At 40.2% G+C, this 18,085-nt stretch overlaps 1 protein-coding gene across 1 annotated transcript in view; it reads right to left on the bottom strand.

The window, feature by feature from the left end:
- LOC141998945 (myosin heavy chain, skeletal muscle, adult-like) overlaps window positions 1–17,839 on the bottom strand; it is a 31,364-nt gene extending 13,525 nt beyond the window's left edge. Inside the window, exons 1-24 of the mRNA XM_074971938.1 lie at window positions 17,621–17,839; window positions 17,392–17,535; window positions 17,143–17,299; window positions 15,701–15,728; window positions 15,491–15,599; window positions 15,296–15,388; window positions 12,662–12,725; window positions 12,468–12,566; window positions 11,775–11,878; window positions 11,558–11,696; window positions 11,073–11,191; window positions 10,825–10,974; window positions 10,212–10,382; window positions 7,527–7,833; window positions 7,346–7,416; window positions 5,399–5,486; window positions 5,187–5,304; window positions 4,659–4,782; window positions 4,437–4,573; window positions 4,082–4,337; window positions 1,778–2,020; window positions 446–622; window positions 214–359; window positions 42–132 (exon numbers count right to left, since the gene is read on the bottom strand). Of these exons, the coding sequence (XP_074828039.1) occupies window positions 42–132; window positions 214–359; window positions 446–622; window positions 1,778–2,020; window positions 4,082–4,337; window positions 4,437–4,573; window positions 4,659–4,782; window positions 5,187–5,304; window positions 5,399–5,486; window positions 7,346–7,416; window positions 7,527–7,833; window positions 10,212–10,382; window positions 10,825–10,974; window positions 11,073–11,191; window positions 11,558–11,696; window positions 11,775–11,878; window positions 12,468–12,566; window positions 12,662–12,725; window positions 15,296–15,388; window positions 15,491–15,599; window positions 15,701–15,728; window positions 17,143–17,299; window positions 17,392–17,535; window positions 17,621–17,824 (3,339 nt within the window). The 5' untranslated portion in view covers window positions 17,825–17,839. The remainder of the gene's footprint in view (window positions 1–41; window positions 133–213; window positions 360–445; window positions 623–1,777; window positions 2,021–4,081; window positions 4,338–4,436; window positions 4,574–4,658; window positions 4,783–5,186; window positions 5,305–5,398; window positions 5,487–7,345; window positions 7,417–7,526; window positions 7,834–10,211; window positions 10,383–10,824; window positions 10,975–11,072; window positions 11,192–11,557; window positions 11,697–11,774; window positions 11,879–12,467; window positions 12,567–12,661; window positions 12,726–15,295; window positions 15,389–15,490; window positions 15,600–15,700; window positions 15,729–17,142; window positions 17,300–17,391; window positions 17,536–17,620) is intronic.
- Window positions 17,840–18,085: the final 246 nt, after the last annotated feature.

Here is an 18,085-nt window from a genome sequence, read left to right as displayed (position 1 = left end):
AACTCCCTTTTGGGCTGGAACAAAGATAAACTATGACTTACCTGTAACTCTTTGATCTTCTTCTGCAGCTGGATGCCCAGGACTTGCTCATCCTCAATTTTGCTTAGGAACTGACTGATTTCAAAGTCTTTCCTTTTCACATGAACGGAAAAAAAAAGAGTTAGTTCTGGAACAAAATGTATCTGCATGATACTCCCTGCAAACCATACCTACTTCTTCAGTTTTTCCTCCAGCTGCTGTTTATCATTTTCTAAATCCATTGTGGATTCCTGAGCCAGCTTCAAATCTCCTTCAAGTTTCCTCTTCGCTCTTTCAAGATCCATGCGAATCTTCTTCTCTTGCTCCAGCGACCCTTCAAGCTAAACAGAAAAAGGCCATAAATTCTCTGCAAACAAGAGCCTAACTTCACACTGGTTTTGTTCTCTCCATATGTTATTGTGCCTACATCGTCCACTTGCTGCTCCAGCTTGGTTTTAGCTTTAGTCAGTGAATTCACTTTGTCCTCTTCTGCCTGCAGGTCATCCAGGGTCTGCTGATGGGCCTCCTGGAGGGCTTTCTTTTCCTTTGTCAGTTTAGCAATGGTCTCATCCAGGACTGCCATCTCCTCAGTGAGGTTTTTCACCTTCAGAGTTGAATAAAGATGGTTAAAGAAAATGGATACAAAACATTATTGTTTGTGAAATGACAGTGTCATTTAAAACTTAGATTTATTAAATTTGATGTTTTTATCCAAGATTTTATAAGATTCAAGGAATAGATACTGGCTGCATGGAAATGTAATATAATAAGCAGAAAGAACTGTCATGTCTGAAGTCATAGCTACTTCATTATCTTTTCTCTGAGTGAACTCAGAAAAAACTGGGAAGAGATTCTCATGAAACTGTCATCACTTACAGCTGAAAACTCCCACCTCTGCCCTACTAAGGTCTGGACTTGTCCCATTTCAGTCAGTTTGTTCCCTCAACAATAAGAGACCAAATAACAACTTAATGCCTGCGTTTCAAAAGAGGTCACGTCTCAATTTTTAGGCATTGAAATATATGTTCATGTTCAAAAAAATATATTTTTAAAAATACTAAGTACTCAGCAACAACCTTTGTTCTGGGTTGACAGTTTAGAGTTATGAGGGCTTTAGAAATTTCTACTCCAACTGGGGGTTCTGGGCAGTTTTGAAAATATGTCTGTTTACCATTGAAATATAAATTAGAATGGCAGCTACTCAATTGGTGGCATATTATACCTCATAAATGCATTAATGTATTTATTATTCCTTACTTGGAAAGTAAATGATAAAGATAAATAAATACATTATTATATATTGATCTTTTTTATTAAATGAATGCAAAGTATAAACTAAATATGTAAATTAAGAAAGTGTGTGTGTGTATATATATAATTGTCTCACACACAAAAACAACGTTCAAAGAAAAGTAAGGTTTCACAGTCACAGTCCAAGATTAGGAAATTCCTGAATTAAGGTTGCCTGTGCAACATATCTATTATGATAGAGTTTTTAATTACGTGATTACATACTATTGTTTACCATAGGACCTCCTAGGACTCCTGCCTCATTCAGTACACAGAATAGATAGTGCACTGTCTCCTTGCCCAGCCAGTCCCATTTCTTCCCTTCCCAGTTCTTCATCTGTACTGTCTTTCCCTCACCCCCTTGTTCCTCCTGCCCACATTCCTCATCCTACTGGCTGCAAGTCCCAGTCTCCCTCCAGGCATACATGCACAGATCTCTCTCTCTCATTCATATATATATGGCCTTTACCTTGTTTTCTGTTGCATGTTTTTCCTTTTCCACCTTGGCCAATGTTAACTCAAGGTCATCAATGTCTTTCTTCAGCTCAGAACATTCATCCTCCAGTTTCCTCTTTTTGGCTGTCAGCTCAGCGTTCATCTCCTCCTCATCCTCTGCTCTTTCAGTCACCTCCTTAATTTTAGCTTCAAGTTGGATTTTGGTTTTGATCAGCTGGTCACATCTTTCCTCAGCATCAGCCAAGCCTTCAGATTCCTGTTGCAGAAATATAGTTTTTCCATTTATTTGTGTTTTGGTGACTTTTAGTTCTATCTTATATCACACTAAATAGTGGTATTGTAATAAAAGCTGAAAAAATTATATTTCATCTCAGCACAAAATATGATTGATTTTAATTGTTTACTTGTTGTTGAGAGGATAGGTCCATCAATGGCTATTAGCAAAGATGATCAGGATTGCTACGCCATGTTCTAGGTGTCCCTAGCCTCTGATTGCCAGATGCTGGGACTGGATGACAGGGGATGGATCACTTGATGATTGCCCTGTTCTGTTCATTCCCTTTGAAGCACCTGGCAGTGGCCACTGTAGAAAACAATATACCGGGCTAGGTGGACCATTGGTCTGACTCAGTTTGACCATTTGTATGTTCTTATGAGATGTCTGATCATGAAAAACAGCAACTAGATTAATTTATTTTAGTCTATTAGACAATTAGACAAAAATTAAGGTAATAACTACATATGAATGTATATAATCTGTCCCTAAACCATTAAGGCCCAGATCCTGCAAACAATTTTGCACATGTTCAACCTGAGGTATGAGTATTCCTCCTGACTTTCCATTGCTTGTGTGGTGGTTTATGTTAAGCATGCGAGCAGGGTCAGAGCCTAGACATGCCTATAAACATCCTATATAATTGCATACGCTGATTTGTTTTTAATTTTATCTTCTCATCACTGGTTTCTTACCCCACTGTTGGTTGGTGTCACCTGTTGTATTTGCATATGATTTGGATTTTAATGGCCTAATTTTCTAAAATGCTGAGCACCCAGCAACACTGATTATTCTCAGTTAGAAGGTTGTCAGTTGAGAACAATGGGAACTGTTTTGAATACTGAGCTCTTTTGAAAATCTGGCTCTTTGTGTCACGGGTCTTGCATTTTTTTATATGTTTGTAAAGTTCTTCACTCACATTTGAGCATTGTAACCATAAAAATTACAATTTTACCAATTAAAAAGAATGTAGACACTTTTTTGTGTGCTCAGCCACCTCAAAAACGGGTATGCTTTAAAATATCATACTTGACATATACTGTACATAGTATTATTTGAAGATGAAAGACTTTGTTATTTTTAAAAGAATTTAATTTAGAAATAACTAAATTACAGCTACATAAAATTACGACACTTGGTATCTGCAGTATTGTGGTAGCCCTATAGGTCCTGGGATATTAGAGAGACAAGGTGGGTGAGGCAGTATCTTTTATTGGACCAAATTCTGTTGGTGAGAGAGACACGCTTTTGAGCTTACACAGAGCTCTTCTTTAGGACCCAAAGAAAAGCTCTGTGACCAGAAGTTGGTCCAATAAAAGATATTACTTCCCCCACCTGGTTTCTCTAACACACTTGAAATATGTAACTTTCTCTTTTAGCCACTTACTTATGTTTGATGCTCCCAGTCTGTAGTTTTTATGGGACAGAGGTTGGGTTGACCTATGCATTTTCTTAATGCTGGGCATTTTGTTTAGTATTGTGCTGAGGCACCCCTTAAAGAGCTTGGCCGTCTCACTCATTGTGAACAAAGCAAATCATCTCTTCTTGTAAAAAAAACAAAACAAAAACAAAAAAACCTCACCCTTCTTAGCTTTCCAAATGCTACCTGTCTCATGGTCTATAGAGTAGTACAACAAATAGAACTAACAGTACAGCAGAAGTATAAAGATCTAGGATAGAGTCCCAAAAGTTACACCATCCAAAACAAAAATAGTTTAATTGGTCTGCATCAAGAAAATACAAAGGATTCAGAGGTCCCAAGTTCCAACCCCACAGATGACCCACAAAGGGGCATCATTATATATGCTTACATATGTGTATACTCCAGTTATTTGGACACATACATTTTGGAGAATCCCCAAATGAACAAGCTTAAATTTGAAAATGTAACATTTAATCCTTGTATTTTAATTTGACTTGCAACGTTTTTCTAGTGGAAGGTAACCATCAGTTTATGATTCTCTTGCTGGGAAATTTGCATTTAGAAATTTCAGGTTTGGTTTCCCCTGTGCAATAAGGGTTGAATGCATTGGTGATACTCACAGACTGCACTTGGAGCTGCAGGTCGTTTTTCTCTTGCATCAGGGTCACCATTTTTTCCTCCAGTTCTTTCCTTTTTGCCTCAGACTTAGCAAGCTCCTCCTTCGTTTTCTCAAACTCTTCCTTCATGTTGGCCATCTCCTTCTCAGCTTCAGCACTCCTCAGCAAGGGCTTGATCTTGAAGTACAGCTTCATCCAGGGCCAGTGCTTGACATTCATGAACGAGCGAACGTTGTATTGGATACAGAAGATGGACTCTCTATGATGTAATTAAAATATGTTAAGTGTTATGTGTGTGATGAATATAGATGCAATAGCCCAAACACAACAAGCCCCATGCAAAATGACATATTGCTACCTCCTTTCCACCATTCTTTGATATTCCATTCTCATCAGGAAGCCACGACATCTGGCTTGTGTGCGGGTCATAATCTCTGCCAGTTTATCATCTCTCATCTCCTCTAGAAGACCCAGAAGTCCCGCTTTGAAGAACACCTTGAAAAAGGGAATATTACAAAACATCACTTTCATTCTGGACAAAATACAAATAGATGGTGTTTGAATCAAAGAGTGTCTGTACCTTAGTGTGACCAAATTTATACTGAGTGTGATCAATATCAATGGATCCAAGTAGTTTCTCAGAAGCCTTCTTGCTGTCCATGAACTGTCCCTCTGGAACAGCACTTGCATTTAAAATCCTGTATCTGTAGGAGAAACCCGAATATAAGGATGTTCCTATCACCAAAACCACCATCACCATTGACGCTAATTGGCTCCCAGTAACTGGAAGCCAGAAAAAAGGCTGACTGAACCAGTTCTCATGCCTAGAGGCTGTCCATCTGTTTGGCTGAGGAACAATTTTAGGATAGTCTGAGAAAGCTTGTACTGCAATTATATCCTACCACATATGTTCTCTGGAGAGAGGACCTTAGACTCCAAAGATATCAATGTCATTGTTAACCCACAGTAAATTACTTTAATTTGGTATTTACAACAGAGTAAAGAAAATATATGCTAAATACTTCAGTGAATATAGTATTTGAAATAATTAGGAAATACAAGCTACTCAGCATAAACATAATGGGGCAGTATAGTAGAGCTCTCTGACCTCTGTTTAAAGTCTGCGTAAATAATTCTGCTGGGGAATCCTTTCCTGCAAATTCTGATCCCTTCCAGCACGCCGTTACACCTTAGCTGGTGTAGTACGAGTTCATGCTCCATGTCACCTTAACAAATCACAGCATGAATTAGTACCTTATTGTGCAGCCCAGAGGGAATGGCTGCATCTCACTAAGATCTCTGTACACTGGCTCTTCTTACCGGGTGTCTTCGTTTCATTGGGAATGATGCACCGCACAAAGTGAGGATGAGTGCTTCTCAGATTGCTCATCAGCTTGTTTAAATTCTCCTGTGAGACCATAAACAAAGGTTTAGGTTAACCAATGTTACACTGCATATGCACTGATAGATGCAGTAAACTCATTATAATGGGATCATGCACATTTCTCCTGGGAAGAGATGTATTCTGTGCCAAAAAAATTAAAATTCTGCCAATTTTATTTGTCAAAATAATGCAATATAATCTTAGCAGTTTTAATTATTTTAGTAAGTTATTTAAACTACAATACAGAAAAAAGTCACAATGACTATTCAGCATTTCCTAAACACATGTAAGTTAAGTTACGAACACTTGGTAACTAATACCCTACAGTCCAGTAATAATGCTGAATTTTCATTTAAATTACATTACAGAACACCAAACTGAAAAAAAAAAAAAAAAAGCAGAATGTCATTTTAAATTGCTCAGACTTTCACACATGAAAGTCATACAGTTTGTTAATCATTGTCCCGGACCTTTGGGAAGTGCTTGCTTCTAATTGTCCTGACATTTTATTGACTGCTTGGTAAATGTTTTATTTGCCCTCAAAGTCTGGGTAAGTAAAATAAATCCTGAGCTGTAATCTAACCCCATTGTGCCTCTTTGGCACAGGAAAAAAGTGAGAGAGCACATAGCTCTTCCTAGCAGATTCCCTTACTGTCATGCATGAGGCTTTACATCACTCTGGCAATGCAGGGGCCTTAAAACTTTTACAGGTTTTATGCTCCTGGGGGAATTGACTAAGAATGGGAACAGTTAACTAACAATAGAAACATTAACAATGTTACTATGCAGGCAGGCTGGTACAGTTCTGTCTCAGGGAATGAGATCAATTAACCATCAACAGCAACATTAACAAAATGTGTTTTTATTTACGAAAGCAATTTTTTTAAATTTAAAAACAGTTTTCAGTAACATGACACTTTATATTTAATTGGATGTTTTTTCGATTCTCAAGAAGTCACAGACATGTTACTCGGCAGGCAGGTTGCTGCATTTCTGCCTCAGAGAATGAGATCAATTAACTAACAGGGAGGCTGCTACTTTTCTGCCTCAGGAACAGGGCTTTCCTCATGCAACCTCTCTGGCCACTCAGTAAAAGATCTAAGGGTGGCAATTTTGCAACAGAAAAGCTTCAAAAACAGACTCCAATGAGAAACTGCTGAGCTTGAATTAATATGCAAACTAGATACCATTAATTTGGCTTTGAATAGAGACTGGAAGTGGGTGGGTCATTACACATTGTATCTATTTCCCCATGTTAAGTATCCTCACACCTTCTTGTCAACTGTCTAAATGGGCCATCTTGATTATCACTACAAAAGTTTTTTTTCCTGCTGATAATAGTTCATCTTAATTAATTAGCCTCTTACAGTTTGTATGGCAACTTCCACCTTCTCTGTATGTATATATATATCTTCTTACTATATGTTCCATTCTATGCATCCGATGAAGCGGGCTGTAGCCCACGAAAGCTTACGCTCTAATAAATTTGTTAATCTCTAAGGTGCCACAAGTACTCCTGTTCTTTTTGCGGATACAGACTAACACAGCTGATACTCTTAAGCAGATGGGGGAAGTGAACCCCATTACAGGGCCACATACAGCCCTGAATCCAGAGCTGGTGCAAGGAGGGCCTGTAACAATCTCCTAGCAGCATGTCTTAGAAACTACTTTTGTTTAACATCATTGTTTTTTATATCATCCTGGGGGAGGGAAAAAAGGACAGACTCTGCACTCAATGAAATGGAGATACAGCAGGTTAACTTCCCATAAGAATCAAGGGGCTTTTACCACAACTGAGCCAGCTGGAAAATAACCTTTTCACATTTAAAGTGAGATTTCTCATTGTCTTCACAGACAACATGATAATGAACTCTGTACTGTACCCTGAAAAGAGCAGAAACGGTCTGAAAAGAAGAACCCTTCTTCTTGCCTCCCTTCTTGGCACCACCGCCTTCTGCACAATGGAAGAGAAAGAAAACATGTTTTAGATTTTTTATGTTCCCTTTTGAGATTCTAGAAGAAGTATTTCTGTGTATATTGGATATTGTGGATGAATACAAATACCTGCATCTCCACCATACGAGGCAAAGAGAAAAGCCAGTGTTTTCATTGACGATTTCTGGTACAGCCCAATGACAGTTTCATTCAGGGGATCTTTGTTCTTCTCAAGCCAGCCAGTGATGTTGTAGTCCACAGTGCCAGCATAGTGCACCAGGGAGAAGTGGGCCTCAGCCTTTCCTTTGACAGGCTTGGGCTTCTGGAAGTTGTTGGACTTGCCAAGATGCTGGTCATAGAGCTTATTCTTGAAAGACATATCAGTTGCCTTGGGGAACATGCACTCCTCTTCCAGGATGGAGAAAATACCCATTGGCTGAAAGAAACAGCAACAAATAAGTAGAAAGAGGGAGAGATTGATTACAAACTGCCATCCTGGACAATGTGGCCATCGCTTGGTCAGAAGACTGACAATGTCCAGAGGTTGAGAAACAGGTGAGAAAAGGATGTACTCTAAGTACATCTCCTGACAAACTGGGAGATTAAACAAGCTGAATTTCATCTATTTCAGCTTTGAATGTAAAGTAATGGCTCATGGAAATTTTATTTTTTTGTAACAAACATTTTGAGAGGTGCAACAGTATTGTCATGTTTACATAAAAGTCCTTACCCAAATGAGCTCACAGAACGTGGAGATATCTTGCTAAAAGAGCCTGTTGTTCTCCAGAACTGTAGACTTCCAGCAAATGTTCTGAATTCTATGTGCCCTACATTCAAAACCACCACCTCCTCATTGTTGCACTCAGAAGATGTATATATTAGAGAGAGAGAGAACATATTTGCCCAGAATTGTATTTTTCCATTTTCTATATTCACCATGCACAAAATTTCTTAGCTACAACTGTTGAAGATGATGTCAAAGTGATCAGAATATTATATTTCTGCCTTCCTCACCAATCTACCCAGAAAATGATTAACTGGATATGACTGAGGGCCTGTAGAGCACAAATGTAGAACATTCTTTTAATGAAGTTATCATACTGATATAATCTTCATGTTACTGAGGCAATAATATCAAGAAACCAAAATATACTTCTTTTTCAGATTTCTCCATGGTTTGCTTCGAAGAATGAATTCTTTCAGTACTAAAGAATACAGAAGCATGCTTTAAATTGGAAACTGTGTCCAGGTTTCTGAAAAGGGTCCTGTTATTAGGTAATTTAGGTCATCTTTCCATTCTGGAGAAGGATAAACATACAACCCATCTTAAAAAGGGGACCAAAGAGGACCTGGGGAATTGCTGAACTGTCAGCCTAACTTCCACACCTGGAAAGATACTAGAACAAATTATTAAACAATCAATTTGTAAGCACCTAGAAGATAGAAGGGTAATGAGAAATAGCCAGTATGGATTTGTCAAAAACTATCATGCCAAACCAACCTCATTTCCCTCTTTGACAGGGTTACTGGCCTAGTGGATCGCAAGGAAACTGTAGACAGGATATATCTTAATTTTAGTAAGGTTTTGACATTATCCCACCTGACATTCTCATAACCAAACTAGCGAAAAGTGGTCTAGATGAAATGACTATAAGATGGATGCAAAACTGGTTGAACAACCATTTTCAAAGAATAGTTATCAATTGTTCCTTGTCAAACTGGGAGTATGTATCTAGTGGGCTCCCATAGGTGTCAGTCCTGGGTCTGGTACTACTTAATATTTGCATTAATAACTTGGATAATGGCGTGTATAGTATGCTTATAAAATTAGTGGATGACACCAAGCTGGGAGGGGTTGCTAGCACTCTGGATGACAGGATTAGAACAAAAAATTACCTTGACAAATTGGAGACCTGGTCTGGAATCAACAAAATGAAATTCAATAAAGACAGGTGCAAAATACTCCAATTAGGAATTAAAAATCAAATGCACAATTAAAAAATGGGGAATAACTGGCTAGGCAGTAGTACTGCTGAAAAGAATCTGGAGGTTATAATGGAACACGAATGTAAGTCAACAACATAATGCAGTTGCAAAAAAGGCTAATATTCTGGGATGTCATATGTACGACACAGGAGTATCATAAGTAAAATAGGAGTATCTTAAGTGGGAAGTAATTGTCTATTGTCTATGCCACTCTGTTCAGCATGGTGAGGCTTTAGCTGGAGGCCCACTTCTGGGCACCACACTTTAAGAAAGATATGGACAAATTGGAGAGAGTCCAGAGGAAAGCAACAATAATGATGAAAGGTTTGGAAAATCTCACATGTTTAGCCTTCAGAAAAGAAGATAAAGAGGAAACCTGAAAACAATCTTCAAATATGTTAAGGGCTGTTACAGAAAGGATGCTGATCAATACTTCTCCATGTACACTGAAGGTAGGACAAGAAGTAATGGGTTTAGTTTGCAACAAGAGAGATTAGGTTAGATATTAGGGAAAACTTTTTAACTATAAAGGTAGTTAAACTCTGGAATAGGCTTCCAGGGGAGGCTGTGTAATTCCCATCATTGGTCCTGCCTCAGCGCAGGGAGCTGTACTAGATGACATCTCGAGGTCCCTCCCAGCCCTAAAGTTCTATGATCCTATGACTAATGTTTTTACCCCAAAATATATTCAATTGTGGGTCAAGGTATTTTTAATAACTAAGGCCGAATGTATCGACCTGAGCAGGGAAGAGTCCCTCTAAAATTTAATATGACCCCCAGCAACTAAAGAATTCTCAAATGAATCAGGCACTTGAATTGACAAGATACCTTCTCAATGAGCTCAATGCAGGCAGCCAGGTCCATCCCAAAGTCAATGAATGTCCATTCAATCCCTTCCTTCTTGTACTCCTCCTGCTCCAGCACAAACATGTGGTGGTTGAAAAACTGTTGCAGTTTCTCATTGGTGAAGTTGATGCACAGCTGCTCCAGGCTGTTGTACTACACAAAGGGAAAGACAAGTGCAGGTGTATTAAAGACGTTAAAGATGTAACAGCAACTGTGAAGCTGTGGTGACACTTCTAATCCTAAAGTGGGCTTCCCAGTGTAAATGTAAAGGGTTTTATTGACAGGGCGCCACCAGCTCAGGCCCTGTGTGCAATTCCCTCAGTGGGATTTGTGCATGAATATGGGAGAGCAAAAAGACCTTGAATTCATTGTTCCCAGGAGAGCTCTTATTATCCTTTGAAGTCAATAGTAAGATAAAGTCTTTTACTATACTATCATATCTCCTGGGACATTTCAACATTTTCAGTGCCTGCCCACACCGGAATTTCTATGCTTTCAGATCAAGGCCATGCTTGTTTCTAGTCATATTTCTCTGAATTTTCACACCCCCTCAGTGTCCCTTCCAGGAACCTGCTGTCAAATCCCTGCTCCTTACATCAAAGATCTCAAAGCCAGCAATGTCCAGGACACCAATGAAGTACTGTCTGGGCTGCTTGGTATCCAGCTGCTGGTTGATACGAATGACCATCCAGAGAAACATCTTCTCATAGACCGCCTTTGCCAGAGCACCCACCGCATTGTGCACCTAAAACAGTGGGAGAAGGACTGGTGTTACCATACAAAGCAGAGAAAGAAACCTGGTGTGTTAATTCAAACCAGGAGTTCTAGATCACCAATTGTTACCTGCTGCACAGTTTGACCTTTGGTCACATATTCATTCCCAACCTTGACTCGGGGGCAACACAGAGCTTTGAGCAGGTCAGCTGAGTTCAGATTCATCAGGTAGGCTGCTTTGTCAGCCACTAAAAGGGCACAGTCAGAGGAATCAATTATTGGACAAATATAGAATGTGGTGTATGTGATATTCTCTCAAAAGCAAATGTAATGTTAAATGTTCTATTAATGCAATTCTATTAATGTAATCTTATCGTAGAGATTTTGTAGGCATAAAAGACATGAAATTCAAAATTAGGCTTTTTTGAAAGTCAGTGAGAGTTAAGCATCCAGTGCCTTTGAAAATGTACCCCTAAGCACCTAAAAATAAAGGATAGTTTTAAAAGAGACTCCTCAACCAGAACTGAAAGCTAAAGCTTGACATTTTGACATAATTCACCTTCTATGGATTGATTTATTGCTTGCATTATTGAGAGTGTAATTTCTGCTAATACCTTCTGTGCCATCTGGCTCTGCCTGTTCCTCACGCTGCTTCTGCTTGAATTTCATGTTCCCATAGTGCAGTACTGCACCTGTCAGCTTGTAAATGGCTGTTTTTTCCTCAGAACTGAAGCCCAAGATATCAATGGCGCTCTGTCAGCAGAATAGTAAAGTAAAGATCTTATCTAGTAAAGTTAATACTTCACATAATAATTATCATGTGTGACTCACATCTGTGGCCATGAGTTCTTCCTGGTCATCGATGCTGGCTACAGTGATCTCACCTTGACTCACAAAGGGGAAGTCATATGGGTTGGTGGAAATCAGAAGCATCTCTGAAAACAAGAATAGATCTCAATTTTTACCTGCTGCAGTTTGGTCTTTGGTCACGTATTTATTCCAAACCTTGCCTCAGGGTAACACAGGGCTTTAAGGGTATGTCTACACGCCATTGTAAACCCTGGTCTGTGGGCCCCATGCCTACAGACTCAGTGTTTACAAGCTTACGCATATGTATCATGCTGCATTGTAAACCCAGATTTACAATTGATGGACCCAGTTCTCAGAACCATGCTGATGCGTCCATACTGCTCGCAGACCCGAGTCTGACCTTCTGCTTCTGGGGACCCAGGCTTGTGCAGGGTCCACACTGCGAAATGACGGAGCTTGGTTCCCAATCACAATAGGATTTGGGGTTGGACCTACCACCCCATGTGGGTCCTAGGACCCTGGCCCTGAGCACTTACTGACCCGAGTCAGAAAGATTTGAGCGTGAACTGTAGAGGAGGGGTTGGGCTCAAATCTGAGTCTGAGCCTGGGTTTACAATGCAGTGTAGACATGCCCATAATCGCCCATGTAACAAAGCTCATCAGTTGGTGTTACTCAGTGACCAGTTCCACCAAAAGAGTTAAAACGTTTCTTACCAATTAGTTCTGGCTTCTTGTTGGACATGATCTGATAAAATATGTGGTAGCTTCTTTCCGCCTTGAGCTGGAAAGTGACTCTAGATTTCTCCAGCAGATCTGGCAAGGCAGGTAAAGTACAATTAGCCACAAGAAAACACAATGAGAAAGAAAGAGAGACAGAGAATTGTGACCCTTAAAGGGTGGTCCCTTACATGTTTCAATGTCAGCAGAAGCCAGTTTCCCTGTGGTACCAAAATGGATTCTGATGAATTTACCCTTTAAAGGAAAAAAAAGTTATTTCGTTTAAACCCTCAGAGACAGACTAGGGATGAAATCCTGGCCCCACTGAAACAATGGGAGTTTTGCCTTTTACTTCAGAGGGGCCAAGGCTTAATAGGTAGTGAGATTTTTAGCCTATGTCACTGCTAAATATTTAGGTAAAGACCTATGCTAAATTATTAACATCCATAGTTACCAATATAGCCAAAATTGTACAGTTCATATAAGTTGCATGCAGGGGAGGAAGGAAGGCCTGAATGCACAAAAGTACCCAGGCACCTAAGTCCCTTTTTTAGGCACTTAAGTCCTGGTTTCATCAGCACTGTGACACACAAAACTCCTGCTGAACCCTGTCGGTGCCTAAACTCCCTTGACACCTTTGGTTTTTTCAGTAAAAGTTCCCTACATCTATGTTCTTGCCTCTGGGTGTGCACAGTTCTGCCTCCCTCTAGCCATAGGTGTCAATCTCCTGCCTAAGCCCCAGAACGATTGATGTACCTGGGAAGACAGGCATTCAGCCGCCTAAATCGCATGAGGTCTGATCCTGCAGGCATGCTCAGAGGACTCCTCCTGGATCAGGCCCCTCAGCTGAGTTAACACAGAACAGCCAGGGACGAAGGACTTCCCTCATAATATTTAGCCCAGTGGTTAGGGTGCTCACCTGGGATGTAGGAGACCCCCCTCTTCCTGAGGGAAGAAGGGTTTTGAACAAGTACCTCCGTTCAGGTGAGTATGTTAACCACTGGGCTGTGGCCTTTTCTGATGTGGAGCTTCGTCAGTCTCTCCTGTTGTCACTGTTGCACTCTGGATAAAATTAAAGAGTCACTAGAACAAGGGGACTGGATCCTGGGTCTCCCACCTCCCGGGTGAGTGCACAAACCACCAGGTTATAGAGTCATTCTCTCGCTTCCTCCTGCCCCACACAGAGAGCAGAAGCATGAGAATGACTCAATAGCTGGGTGATTACTGCACTCACATGAAAGGAGGGGAGACCCAGGGTCCCACTCCAATGACTCTTTAATTATTGATCCAGAATGAGACAGCTTCAACAGGAGAGACTGAAGGAGCCCCACATCAGAATAGCCCCAAGCTAAATGGTTAGGGCTCTCCCCTGAGAGGTGGTAGGTACTGTTCAGTTCCCTTCTCCTCATCCAACAGTGGTGGGACTTGAACTGGGGGCTGTAGTAGGAAAAGAGCATGAGACATAAGCCCTTATATCATAGGCCTGGTATGTGACCTGAGGCCTGGGCTAAAGTAGTGGTCAAAGCTTTGGGGATATCAAGCAAAGTCAGGCTGTGAGCTAGAGGCAGGCCATGCTTACAGAATCTGGAAAGAACAGGGCTCACATTGCAGAAACACGCATTCCTAAGAAGTGCTATGCACAGGCCATGCACACAAACACATTCCAGAAGGTGGGACCAGAACACTTAGATACCAAACACATTCACCAAGATAACAGGAACATGCTGACCCATCCTAAAGATAACATCAGGATGTCAGCATGATGGATAGAGATGTTTTGATTGAACCAACAGGTACAAGGTGGTGGGTAGCTATGTCAGAGGGCAGTATCTAACCACGTCAGAGGGGCAATACGTAACTTGTATGTATTGGTGTATAAAATGGAGTCTCAGAGGGACTGTCTTTGGCCAGTCTAGGGTGGAATGGAAAGTCCTGCCATTAACTGAGCTGCGTCCATTGCCACAGGCATATATGCACTGCGTGTACTTGTAGCAAGTATAGGGCACCAATACCGTGCTTTGTCGACAATAAACCTGGCTGGGTGCCTTCAGACCTTAACAGATCTTGTGGTCATTGGGCTGTTTGCTTGAGGTCTGCTGCCCCAGCTCTGTGCACTAACTGCCCCAATAACAACTATGTGGGTGAAACCAGACAATCACTACCTGTCAAATGAACACTCACAGGAAAATGATAAAAGACAAAAACACTCTATCACCTGTGAGTGAACAATTTTCACAGGGTGATCACTCTATATCTGACCTCTCAGTGCTCATCCTCAAAGGAAACCTGCACAACACTTTCAAATGATGAGCCTGGGAGCTTAAATTCATCACTCCGCTAGACACTAAAAACCATGGACTGAACTATGGATTTATGGCTTATTACAACAATCCCTAACCCACTAACCCCCATCTTTTTCCTATGACTGCAGAGGTATTAATGGGCTACTCTACCTTGAATGGGTCCTTACAATATATGTTAACTACTTATACTAAACAATCTGTTCCACCTTGCATTTAGCTGTGATACTCAAAGTACCTTTCCGAGACCTGAAGAAGAGCTCTGTGTGACTGGAAAGCTTCTCTCTCTAATCAACAGAAGTTGGTCCAATAAAAGATATTACCTCATACACCTTGTCTCTCTACTATAATTTCTGTTATTTATATGTATGTTTAATCTGTCGTTGTTTGAAAATCAGTACAGACATGATAAAAAATTCTAATTATATGAACATAAATTGTCCCATCACTGCATTTGAGTGCGTGGCAGACACCGTACCCTCATGTTTGCCTAGAACTAAGAGCATTTCTGACAAAAAGACTTACAAAACGAGAGGAGTTATCATTCCTCACAGTCTTGGCATTACCAAAGGCCTCCAGCAGGGGGTTGGCGCTGATGATTTGATCTTCAAGGGTCCCCTACAAAGTAACAATTATTGCCAAATTAAGGTTGTTTTAAACATTATATACGTGGCAGTTTCAGAAAAGAGCATTTAATCCCATCTTTAGTGACCAACTCACATGCATTTTGCCCGGCTCTTCCTTCTTCTTCTCCCCACTAGCTGCAATTGTTGCAAAGTACTGGATGACACGCTTTGTGTTCACAGTCTTTCCAGCACCAGACTCTCCACTGTCAAATCAAACAGAGAAGCAGAGAACACATAACCAAAGAGTTTCTTCCTGCAGCGCACAGCAAAGCCAGCAAAAACCAGGGCAAGGAAATATACATACGTGATGAGGATCGACTGATTCTCCCGATCTGTGAAAGAGACAGAACCAAAAAGACTTTTAAAAGAGTTACTGAGTAATATTGAACTGACTGAAATGTGTGTGAAGTAAATATGAGACTGTCAAAATTTTTATCTGAAATTTTTTCAACAAAAACTAGCCTTTTTTCAAAACTAGAAACTATCTTTAGTAGCTTCCGATTTCTTGAGATTTTTTTTTTAATCAGAATTGGGAATTTTGGGGTTTTTAGGAGACCTTTTTTTTTCCCTTTTGTTTTCTTTTTTGTCACTGAATGCCAATAGAATGAATTATGTCCAGAATGGGTTCGGGGGGTTTCTGGTCACTTTTTTCTGTTTTCTTTTTCTCTTTTGTTCATTTTAGTACTAGTCTTACCCTTCCCTTCATTTTACCTATTCTATAAGGTACCTATAAGTTTCCAGAGTTGAGGAAGTTTCTAAAAGTTACAAAGTGGGAAAAGGAAAAAACAAAATGAAAATGTGAACATAAAATAAAGCTATGGGCATCATCCATTCTACTGCATTCAGTGGTAAAAGGAAAAAAAGTGAAAAGAAGAAAACAAAACCAATATTTTAAAAATCATTTCATTTTGTAATGAAATTACTTCAAAATTTTGATTTTTTCATGAACTGCTCTCTCTCTCTCTCTCTCTCTCTCTCTCTCTCTCAAAAAATCAGTGTATCCGTTCCATGATATTTAGGTTTTGAGTTAAATTCACATGGATTGAAAGAACCACAGGACACATGGACTTCAGACCAACTTATACACATTTTCCTTTCATCAAATTTTATTATTCAGAAATGTGAAGAAGTGACTTAAATCTCTGTAGGGCAAACGATTATAGAAACAATACTCTTAACTAAAAGACAACTAAAAGTTCGCAAGTTCATCCAAACCTCTTGGAGCTGAAATTTCATGAGATCATAGTAGTTTCTGAATCCAGCTATGCTGGAAATACCATGAGATCAACATTTTATCAAAGCATTTTGCACTTTTGTTCTAGGCCTGATTGAAACCTGGGAACAAAGAACAGTTATTTTTTTAGAAAAATTAACCAAACTTTCCAGAATATCAAAAAGGATTTGTGTGAAATTTTGGGTCAGGTTTAGATTCAAGTGCTGGACAAAGTTTTGGTCAGTTTCAGTGTAGGTTTCGATGAATTCTTGTTTCATCTGAACCATTTTATCTAGCACTATTCTTAGCACTTTCAATGTCTTTGGCTATATGTTATGGGTTTGATTTTTAGAAAAACTAAGTGCAAAAATATGTGTCATTTGCACTGGTACTGATGATGTCTGTGAAGGAAATAAGGTTCACAGATATTTGCTCACCAGTGCATGCCCCTGATACTGCTAAAATTCAGCCACTGTGATTCCTCATATGAAATTTTCACTCTATAATCACTTTTCAGGAGTTGAGCCACTCACCAGTTAACATGAACTGATAGGCGCCATCAGAGATGGAGAAGATGTGGGGAGGGGCCTCTTGACGCTTTTTGCCCCTGTAGGCAGTCACAACTTCTGGGTTGTACACTGGCAGCCACTTGTAGGGGTTGACAGTGACACAGAAGAGACCCGAGTAGGTCTGAAAGAAAGGGAGATAATGAGATTGGTTTCCACATGATTTAGCGTAGCTGTTAGTTTGGAAGTCCAGGAAAGGCTTCAGCCTGTACTTACATAGATCATCCAGGCTGCGTAACGCTCTTTGAGGTTATACAGGACGCCAGGTTCATGGAGATGGGTCATCATTGCCATGTCCTCGATTTTATCATATTTGGGAGGGTTCATGGAGAAGACTTGATCTTCCTTAACAGTCAAAGTCTGGAAGGAAAGAAGAGACCCATTTCTATCAGCTAAGAACAGAGGAGGAACAAAATGCTGTTCCTTACTCCTTGTTTTTACTCACTTCTCCTTTTTCAGTCTTGACTGTGACCTTCCCTCCTTCCCGGCTCTGGATTGAGCTTTTCACAAAAGATTCCTTGGGATGCACCACAAAGACCGAATTCTTAGCATCGAAAGGCTTGTTCTGGGCCTCAATTCTCTCCTTCTCCGACTTTCGTAGGAAAGGAGCTGCCACCCCAAAGATGGCCATCTCACTATCCGACGACATGGCTGCGGTTTATCTAGGGCAGCTCAGCAGTGAGCTCTGTTGGGGAGAAAATGTTAGACTGATGAATCAACAATATTCTGCATCAGTTGGGACACCTCTGACATTTTCTACCCTTGGGATGGTTTAGTGGGGATAAATTGTAAGGCATCTGTTGAAAATCAGTGGGAGTACGGCTCCTCATTGGTGTGAGGAATGAGTAAGGTTCTGAACTACAGTCCTGAAGATTTAAATCTTGCCTGCTTCACAGTAAAAGACCACCTT

The sequence above is a fragment of the Natator depressus genome, chromosome 14, assembly GCF_965152275.1.
Source record: "Natator depressus isolate rNatDep1 chromosome 14, rNatDep2.hap1, whole genome shotgun sequence".
In the NCBI taxonomy this organism is placed as follows: domain Eukaryota; kingdom Metazoa; phylum Chordata; order Testudines; family Cheloniidae; genus Natator; species Natator depressus.
Note: the sequence above shows the minus strand (reverse complement) of the source record. Positions and strands in the feature narration are given on the sequence as shown.